The sequence below is a fragment of the Tigriopus californicus genome, chromosome 12 (assembly GCF_007210705.1).
Source record: "Tigriopus californicus strain San Diego chromosome 12, Tcal_SD_v2.1, whole genome shotgun sequence".
NCBI lineage: Eukaryota > Metazoa > Arthropoda > Copepoda > Harpacticoida > Harpacticidae > Tigriopus > Tigriopus californicus.
The window spans coordinates 14533540-14544370 of record NC_081451.1 but is presented as its reverse complement, the minus strand read 5'-3'; the positions used below and the strand labels follow the sequence as shown (position 1 = coordinate 14544370).

At 42.1% G+C, this 10831-nt stretch overlaps 1 protein-coding gene across 1 annotated transcript in view; it reads left to right on the top strand.

The window, feature by feature from the left end:
• LOC131891757 (uncharacterized) overlaps nt 1-10831 on the top strand; it is a 17743-nt gene that overhangs the window by 4533 nt on the left and 2379 nt on the right. The window contains exon 3 of the mRNA XM_059241407.1: nt 7055-7222. Coding sequence (XP_059097390.1) covers nt 7055-7222 — 168 coding nt within the window. The remainder of the gene's footprint in view (nt 1-7054; nt 7223-10831) is intronic.

The following is a 10831-nucleotide window of genomic DNA, read 5'->3' as shown; positions in this document are numbered from 1 at the left end:
GGCAGCGCACTCCAGCTCAACCGTGGCATAATTCCTTTGAGCTGGAGTTAGAGAACACGATCCGCACTGTACTAGGTGTGGACGGCCCCTGGCATTTCTTTGGACCAGAGCAAAACCAAACCCATGAAGCCAGGAGGCGTCCGTCAATAATTCAGTTGGTAAAGTGGGATCAAATGGTTTCACTACGTGTTCAGAGCAGAGTATCCTTTTGGCTTCTCTGAATTCCGTTTCATGAGCTGGCAGCCAAATAAACGCATTTTTCTTCTTAAGTAACTCTCTGATGTTAACTGTCGCATATGCCAGATCAGGGATGAATCCAGCAAGTTGGTTAGCTAAACCCAAAAACGATCTTAATTCAGTAATGGAATTGGGAGTTGGAAAATCATTTAAAGCACGTAGTTTGTCCGGATCGGGGTGGACTCCTTCGCCACTAACCATATATCCAGCGAATTTAACCCGTGGCCCAACTTCGAGCTTCTCGAGAGAAATCTTGACTCCAGCTTCTCAACAGCGTTGGAGCACTATCCGCAGTCTGTCTAAAAGTTCGTTCATTGTGCGGGCTTGGATGAGCATATCGTCAATGAGCTTTAGCAAATATTCGAGGTCGGTGAATACTCCGTCTGTTTGAAGGTTAAACTCATCGGAGCTGGATTTAAGTCCCATGGGAGCCGTCACATAACAAAATCGCCCTCTAGGCACGAGAAAAGTCGTAAGTAGGGAACCCTTTTCATCCAGTGGGATCTGATAATATCCATGCAGGGCATCTAGTTTCGCGAAGAATTTGGAATCGGGTCGAATTCGGCGAATAAGATCAGGTGCCCCAACAAAGGGATGGACTGGGCGCTTGCCGCTTTATTTAATCTTCGGAAATCGGTGACGAGTCGCAACTTTTTCCCTCCGGGCTTAGGTACAAAATGGGCCGGGCTGATCCACGTGGTAGGGACACTGACTGTTTTGATCACTTTAGAAGCAATGAGCTCGTCAATAAGATCGTCAGACATTTTTTGTAATGTACAGGAATTTGTCTGGCGGTGTGAACTTGAATAGGTCGGACATTGATAGAATCATCCAATTCAATAGACATTTTCGGGCCCTTGATAGTACCGGACGAATTGCCCAACGTGGTCACCAGCACATCCCCGAAATCCTTCTTGACAAGATCAAGCGAGTCACTCCGAGAAATAATTGCCCCAACTGATGTTTTAGGGAATTCTTTGGGTATGACGTTCATGGCCATGAGATCTTGCCAAGAAATAAGTGACTTTTTTATATCGGGTGAAGCGATTACGTCTACTAGGTGGGGGTTGCCGTTCTTGCCTTTGACTTTTAATAAAACGGCCCCATCATTCCGTAGGGTTGTGCCATTTGCAGCCGTTAGACTAGTCGTGGATGGACGCAACATAATGTGAAATTTTTTTAGAACGTCAGTTTTGATGACAGACCGGGTGGCACCTGTATCTGGTATTGCGTCAAGACAAAACTTGGAACCATCCAACGAGGTTACCTCAATTCGAAAATTAGGAGTTGGGCAATTGGGATGATTGACAGCCGAGATGGTAGCCGATCCACTTCGTTCTCTACGACGATGATCGGGGGTAGCCGGACGTCTTGGTTTACGTGATTCGCGACTGATTGGCCGCTGACGACCGTTCACGCGGCCACGAACACGAACTGGAAATTTGCCACAAACTCGTTCTATGTGACCCACTCTATCGCACTCCTGACAGATGTGAGTTCTGTGTGGGCATTGAGTCTTATGATGGTCTCTAGACCCACATCCATAGCATGTGCCGCTCGGTTTCAACGATTCAGATTCAAGGACGTTGGCAAATGCGTCCGCCGCCTGAGAGGAAGACTTATTGGCGGTCTTGACTTCTTCAATAATTTGCTTATTACGTTGCCCTCGTTCATAAATGTCGGTGATTTCCATTATCATCTTGTAAGTTGGGGAAGCAAGATCCAGGAATTTTTCCATTAACTTATTGTCGGTACAACTATTAAGGGCCCTGAAGACCCTGATTTCTTCCACCCCAAGGCCGGATAATTCAGCTTCGGCACCCTTCTTGTCCATGATCGCGAGGTGGTCAGAAAATAGTTGGCCTTTTTGTTGCTCCATAGAAAAATACACCCATCGTCGAACAAAGATTGGGTAGACACTAGCAAATCGGCACTCTAAAACGTCAACACATCCACCGATGGCCCATATCGGCGTTGAGTCGTTGCAGCTATTACGAACATAATTCGTTAAGCTTGCATCCAATCCAGCAAAAAAGTAAGACTGTTGATCAATCGTCTCGAAAAATTGCATGCGACTAGTGCTGAAATAACTACGAAATTTCGTAATCCAGTCTCACAACTCGTCTGGGGTTGCTTCGTGTGAAAGAACTCCAGGGGTTAGAGTAGCTTGTACCCTCGGGACCGACACATAATCCATTCTAGTCGGTCCATCAGTTAAGGGAGGCTGACTTGTTATCTTCGCCATTTGCAACAGAGCATCATTTGCCACGGTGAAGATGTCATCATAATCGTTTGAGAATTCTGAAAGTTGGCGTTGGCAATCATCGAAAAGATTTGGATCGATGGCGGCCAGGCTATCGTATTTTGCCTCTAATTTATCCTGGTTAGCTTGGAGTTGTCCAATAAGTCGCTCAAGCTCAGCTTTGACTGCCGAAGTAGGCTTATTCTGGGCCGAAACAGAAGCACTTTTAATCGCACTCTTAATCCGGGTTGTGCGACCTTTAATTGCGCAGATTGAAAGGGGGATAGCGGAAACTCCGGCAGATTCTTCCGGGTTCCCCTCCGCCCCACTGGGGGCAACCGTATTGGTGGGCATGATCCCGCGGCTCGTTACCCGCAAACGGGGTAAAGAACCAGCTGCGCCATGGTGTGACGATTGAATTTTATTTTTCTTTCCTCCTCGTTTCAGATCATAAAATCAATCCGTACTATTTTAATTGTAGCGTCCTCTTTTCCAGCTGTCTTGTTGGATGCGAGCGTACAAGAAGGTGTGAAGTATTTGAATGAAGGCGGGAAGCAGGGAACACATCAATACTCAAGAGAGAACCTCTGTTAGAGAGTCTCAAAAGTACATGCGTTTATTGAAGTTTGTGGGATCGTAATGCATAAGAAGTGCAACTTAATCCGGAAGAATGAAACTGTTTAAATTTAAACTTTTACTTCTCGCTGTACCAATGTCCTCAGAGTGTACGGCGACGTCTGGCATCGAGCAATCTGCTCGCCTAGTTTGGTAAATACAGCTTTCCTCCCCATGCCAAAGCTAGTAAGGTAGAGGTGTGGTGAGAGAAATGTCATCGTCCTAAAACTTTAGAGATTTTGCTTTGACCACATCTTAAAACTTTTTCACCCAAAAGAAAAATATGTTATCTAGTAACCCACAGAAATCTAAATAATGAAATTGAACCTCATTATGAATTCCCATTTTGCCTGTCATTGGTGCAATATAACTCATTTACTATATTTATATATATGTTTTCATGTATTAAGCTTAATTTACCATTCAATTTACGTGGCATAGCAATAGGATAAATCATATTTAAGATTTTAGTTCTTAAAAAGTAGGAAAAGTTGTCTTATTCCTAAAAATCCCGCCTAAATTGGCACCCATATTTGCTGTTTTTGTGGAGGGAAACCAAAAAGTTACTAACAAACCACGCCAGAAGATCCCATTACGCATTCAGGGTAAAGAACAACTGAAACAATTTTGGGGTGTCATTTTTCTCTCTAGACAGCTAGTAAATGTTCACACCCGCCCAACGTGGCCCCCTGTTAAAAAAAACAGCAAGAAAGAAGGAAGTCAGCTTGCTAGTGTGGAGTTGCCATTTTGGCGCCATTACGTTAATTTTGCGTTTTTACCCTATGACTGCTCAAAAAATCTGATGAGTACATTTAGCGTCTCTCAGAAGGTGTTGTGCTTTGATAGGCAAGCCAGAACAATGATTTATTGTTAATCGAATTCATGGGAGGAAAACCAACGCCACCAAAGATTTGGAATTGCCTTAGTATTAACAAAGTGTTTTCATGAGTGAGTTTACTCAAATTGTAGCACCAAAAGCACTATCATAAATTAGAGCAATTTGCCTCAAAAATAAGAAACTATATAAGCTATCATTTTACACACACTCAAGCTTTAAGATAGTGCGACAAAAACTCTCACTCCGCTATTTTCGGCAATTATTTTCAAATAACACTAGAGGAAAGGGTCTAGAAAGGCAACCGTATTCGGCACGAACCCGCTAGACGGCTCTTTGCGCAACGGAACTCTATTTTTCATAGTGCATTAGACTAAGCAACGCGCTAGTATACTACTCGTATACTGCATTTAGTATCCCTTCGCTATCAAAGCATATGAGCCCTCATATGCTTTCCAGTTGACGATATTTAATAACTGAGTGGTCTGATGTATCCAGAGCGGGTCAGTTCTTCAGAGGATGTTAGTTCGAATCTTGCCTTTCAAAGACATCCTTAAAAAGGGGGAAAGGTGGTGCAGTGATTAGAGAAGTTTTTTTTCACGTGAGAGGACGATGTGCTGATTATCTTCCCTGACCTTTCTCATGGAGACTTCTGTTCCGTAATTTACCTAAAACTAAGAGAACAATTCTAACCTTTGACAATTGGAAGTTGTGGTGCTTGCTAAAAATACTGATTTCTTTATGATTTTATTTCGGTGATTGAAAGAGATGTCCTGGTCGATTGCAATGGCTTTTATTTCCTCAAATCACCTTTAAAAAGTCCATTGGGATTAAGGTTCAGGGAGTGCTAGTTCTGTCTTTTTTACCAAATATCGTTGAAAAATGCCTCCTGTCTTTTGACAGGTGCTTTTGCCGGTGGCATGTAGCAAAAAAAAATTGGCAAAAGTTAAATGGTCCTCCATATCTAAGCCAACTAGAAATGGGTAGAACTATGGCATCAGGTTTTGTAACGGTCTGAGACCAAAATGATTGTAGCACAAACTCCTTCGTATTGTTGGAGTAAGCAAACTTAACTTTACATTTGAAAGCAAGCAATAGTACTGTATATGAATGACAAAATGACGTGCTCTTTCTAGCGACAAGGACTTAACGATCGCAGTCTAGTACTCAACGCACCTCCCTCTACTTCGATGAATTTTTCGGTAACTGTTCGAAAAACCGAAAAAGGGCCCTTTTTCGTTACGTCTTTTTCCGGTGTTGTGTTTTTTTTTGGAAAAACTTAAAAGTCTACAGTGACTACCCTGTAATCAAATCGCTCAATGTTTATGTCTTGTCGGTCCTGATCTGCTTCTTATTTAACTTGTTTTTTCTTGTTAGGCGCCCAAGAAGTTTTACTAGGCTCTCGAAGAGAAGCAATTGTTTCCACAGCTTCCGTATCAAGTAGCAAAAGTGTCAATAAATATAGTGAAGAAGATCATTGCGTAACCTCGTAAATGCAATTGTTTGCCTAGCATTTTGTAATAGAACAAACGCATCAATTCGGGCTTAAACCAATCTCTTTGCTTATGAAACATTTTTTTGCATTTTAATACCTTTTGGCATTTTTTACCTTTTTGGACCTTTTCGCTTTTTTGAGGCATTTTGTTTTTCTCCACAAACATATTAACAAAGAGTCATCTTACTTTCGATGTCTATTTGTGGCCCGTTTTTGGGACCTCGGTTTTGGAATCTCCCTTGATATCCTTGAATTATTTTTTTTCATGCCAAAAGTAGTATTTACACAAACATCCCACTGTTGCTTGAGTTGCAACTCTAAATTTTGACACCAATATTTTAAGATGCCTTTCACAGAATGGTAGTCCCATTAATATAGTTAAAAGTCATTTAGAAAAACACAAAAACTATCCGGCATCCATGAATTTTGGGTTCAAGCATTCATAGCTGTCTCAAACAGGATATAGAAGGCGTGAGAGTCTTGTGCCCTGAAGGATCTGGTCTTCCGGGAACGCTTTTAATTTTCTTTTTAATTTACTAGGTCACGATTGAATAGACAAGAGCCTTGTTTATGAGTTTCCCGTTTAAGTCATTCCACTACTTTGTCCTAACATTAGGCGAAAACCCTTGGTTTTCATGATTCTGAGCCAAGTACATGCTTGTTGCTTTCCAAGGACCAGTTGTTCTGTCATTTTGGCAAAAGGGAAGAAACTTTCCCTTCAATACTACTACACGTGTTCCACATCAATTTAGGGAGGAGACGTGGAGTAATGGCTAGCTCAATTTCCTAACATGAGAGAGGTCGCCGGTTCGATTGCCCTCCCCTACCATTTTTAAGGAAACTTTTAGACGGTAACTACACCCACAGACGAAGAACCAATGTAATCCGGATTATGACATTGCCTATCGGAACAACATAAGGACAATGTGATGGTTAGCTTCGCTGGCCGGGCGAAGTTCACCCCTCCGACCCGAGCACCCCAAGTACAAAAAAGACCCATTGATTTTAAGCAAAAAGGCAGCCTAAACATTTGGTACCCTAAATGACGGAGCAATGGATTTCTTCAAGAAAAAAACCATACACCATGGCAGCAGCTGCGCATTTTCTATTGTTGTATTGAACTGTCACCTAAGAGTCCAGTTGCAAGTTTTTGTGGCGAGTCGAATCCAAAGAGGCCAGACAAGACAATGCGTTTATAGAGGAACGAAAACAAGCCCAAGAAATGGGATACTTATTTTCTTCTGTTTTTTCCACGATAACTCCCTCTGAGGACTCCCTTGTCCAGCTGAGTACATAATCCCATGAATCCAATATCAAATCGGTTACGTTTGTATGTACATTAATGTTGTAGGTCTTATGTTGAAACAAATGAAAACTTTTGTTAGCTTATCCATCCCTTGACCACAATGAATGAAATTTTATCTTACTTTATTTCACCATGTGCCGAACTTGATTTATAAACGAGCCACTGGGCAAAGAACAAGGCTTTTGGACGGTGCATTGCGATCGTTTCTGCAATTGATCACAGCATGTTGAAATCGTGTGTAAACATAAATTTTCTAAAACAAGGATGAATAAGAACCATCCGGTCTCTACTTATCAATTTACCTTGTCAAAACCTTGGTTTCAGCCCTAACCATGATTGATTTGAACATGGGACGCCTTGTGCCAATATCAAATGCTGAAGCCGTACCCATTTCAGCTACTCCGATTTCCTCACAAAGATTGCATACACAGTTTGGAAGCGACATTTTGCTTTGTTCTGAGACGACAAAGGAATGTCAGGCTTGGACGGCAGGTGAGTATCGGTTGGAATTCGAAAATTGTTGATGACACTCACTTTGATGAAACTACTGAAATTTGAATAGGATTGCACGTGCCACTTTGGTTTTTGAAAGAAGAGCAATTCTAGTTGTCTCTACCGGTTGGTTGAGGCTCTAATCACCGCCGAATGTGACACTTTTTTTGATAGACTGAGCGGACGCGTCGTTATGTCAGAGTAGATATGGCTATTATGCAATCAAAATTGTACTATTGAAACTTAACGGTCCGAAGGCGGCAAAGTCCTCTACAAAGAAAACGTTTGAGCAAAGTGACTAGACCTTCCCATTTCTTATAAATTTGAGGGCTAACAAGAGGGGCCTATACGTATAATGTCACAATGGATAGAACAAGACCTTGAAGATGACAAACTAAGACCTCTACTTCTCCATTCGACATTTGCATTTGGGGTGCTAGGGTCGGAGGGATGAGCCTCGCCCGGCCAGCGAAGCTGGCCATCACATCGTCCTTATACTTTTTCCGATAGGCAGTGTAGTGTCCGTATCAGTTTGGTTCTCAGTCTGTGGGCAGGGTTAGCGTCTAAAAGTTTCCTTGAGAAAGGTCGGGGAGGAGATTCGAACCGGGGACCTCTCTCGTATAAGGAAACTGCGCTAATCACTACACCACGTCTCCTCCATTTGTACATGATTAATGTGCAGGTCATTTTTAACATATGGACGTACGCCCCCATGCGTAAAAATGGGATTGTCAGGGCGTACTCTATCGCATCGAGCAAAATTGAAACCAACCATGGCTAGCTCTTCATCAAGGATCCCTGGTTGAAACCAAGTTTCTGTCATGGAAATGAACGAGACCTGCCTATTTAAAGCTAGTTCCTCAAGAACCTTGTTGATCTTTGTGCTATTATGTTTGGAAATAAGACAATGCACATTCAGATAAAGCCCTTTTACGGGCTCATTGCCCTTCGATGGACTAGTGCTATCAAATCTTTGACTAAGCCTTCTAACCCTAAAAAATCCTGCTTTTGGACAAAACTCATCTTAGGCGGAGGATGAAAAAACCTTTGAGGAGAGGATAAAAGAGGGGGGAAAGGAACTCTGGCCGCTACCTGAGCATACGATCTAAAAGATTCTTTGGGCTCATGGCGACCAGAGAGGGGATTAGGGTTACAAAGTTTGGGCAGAAGAGAGGTTTGAGGAATTGAGGATGAGGTTGGAGGAGAGGGAGTGGAACAATGAGAGGAAAAGAGGGAAGGGGAAAGGAAAGGGGTGGGGTTAGTCTGTTGAGAGACTTGACAATGAGGTTGAGACAACTACTATCTCGTCTTCGTTGTGCCTTTGAGATGGGCATTTGTGCATGAAATTGAGGCATACCTTGTGCCTCAATGATTTTATGCACATAAATGGGTGGCAAAAAGCTATACCCCTGCTTGGAACAGCCCTTCTCATTGAATTTGAGAAGGCCAAACTCTCTAAGTTTGGGACACCATTCTGGGTGAGCCAATTTACACCCTTTCCCAGCCCTTTTTGCATCTCTGTCGTTTATGGACATTGCAAATTTCGAGAGCATTCTTTACTATGCCCTCTTTGACCTCTATGACCTCTTTCACAACAAGGGGCGTTTCAATCAAATCAAGAGTGTCAGTGCTTGTGTATCTTTTGCCTACACTTGACTGGTTCATCCCACAGTCAAGTAGTGGCTGGTTGTGACCAACCCAAGCTATTTAGACTTCCATAATGAAAGGCTTATTGATAGAGGACGGAGTTTTCCCATCCAAAACCAGCTCAAGACAATTCATAGCCCCTTCAGAAAGTCCCTTCAACAAAGCTTCCATATTTATTGAAATCAAGGCTATTTGAGGGATCCTAATCAAAAATACTGGGAACCTGAACAAAATGTGGAGAAATATTCTGGAAGGTTCCTTCAATTGCTAGAGAAAAGCCGTTAGAAATGAGGGCGAGGAAGGTAAAAGATAAAAAAGGTAGAAGAAGAAGAAGACAGAGCCAAGAGGGCAAAAGAGAGAGAGAACCAGCGCGTGCAAATGAAAACCAGTTGAACAGCAGGTAAACAGCACACGTGCTAGTCGGAAACCAAGGAGGAAAGTACTCCCTGGGGACAGACCAGGAGAAAAACCTAGGTGGTCCCGCTAGCTAGCAACAAAGGAGACGAGAAGAGGGACTAGTTGGTCGACAACGATGACCTGGTCTTGGCTGACCAGCTAGCTAGCGTCAGTCAACAAACACCAACTCGACTACAAAAGTAACCAATCATGGAAAAGAACAAAATAAGGTTCTGCAACCTTATTTTGTATTGAAAATGCGAAACTAAACTGATTGAATACAACAAGAAAAATCAACTACATTTACAAGGGCAGGAAATGAACAAACCAAACAATAAACAAATAAAATACTCCTTAAATCAAAAAATCCATGACATAACCAAGAACTGGGATAAATATATTGATAGATGAACAAAGTGAAATACGACATGAAAATGAAATAAAAGATATGAGACTAAACTACTAGTGATAGGAAGAAGAGAAAGCTGAAGAACAAATGTGTCTTACCTTAAGCAACCACGCGACCACCTACACAACACAACACTCAGACTGGCCGTTTGAAAAGATCAGCAGAGACAAAACGTACAATTGCTCTCAACAAAGGACGGGACTGAACATTATACTCGTATTTACATTACGTAGTGCGTGAGTACACGTAAACAGGACATATAATGAGGCAACATTGCAACTGAAAATTAAAATTAAAATTGAAATAGCCTGGTTTATCATAAAAGTTCCAAGGAGATGTTTTAGTAAATCTATACAACTTTGTTCTGCTATTCTAGTCAATCTACTCCTTTTCACGCGGCTTTCAATTATTCAATTTTTCTGTAAGTATACCCCCGTCTCAATGCAATAAAGCATCTAGTCAATAGTCACCATTCGGCCATGTAACATGTCGCAGTCGGTAGGATCGACTGATACCCTCGGTTGTGGCTCTCCCCAAGGGATCGAGCGGATTGACCACCCTGTCTTGTGAATAATGAAGCAGTACGATGCCCATTGTACCGCCTTGAGGGAGATGTTGTATCATTCCAGTCTCTCTACTCCTTCTCACATTGCTCTCGATAGTTTGTTTCTTTCTGTATATGTACCCTCGTCTCAATAAAATGAATCATTATGTCAACAACCACCACACGTCCACTCAATAAACTTTATGAGGTTTTTAGAGGGATTTAGCCCGTGTTCGATCTAGTATAACGAGAACCACACACAAAACCTAAGGGAATAACGGAATAAAGAATATGTACAGAATAAAGGGACCGAAGTTGAAGTGAGTGTCTCGTGGACTGCTATCTATTTTCTGGGAATGTGGCTTTGTAAGCGGCAAAATGGTTGTGCCTTATACTGTTCCATGTCTGTCGTAGCCGGTTGGGACAAAGAGCATCCGTCTTTTTAATGATGGTTGAGCTCTCCTAGCATGTTCAAATTTTCAAAACTAACACTCTCTTTGACGTTAAAAAGTTCAAGTCTAGGTGTTTATCTTTTTTGGCTTGGTTTGATTCTTCACGGGCGTTTCTAACCACTATAGGGAATGTAATCCCCCAGTAATATTGAAACGAAAGA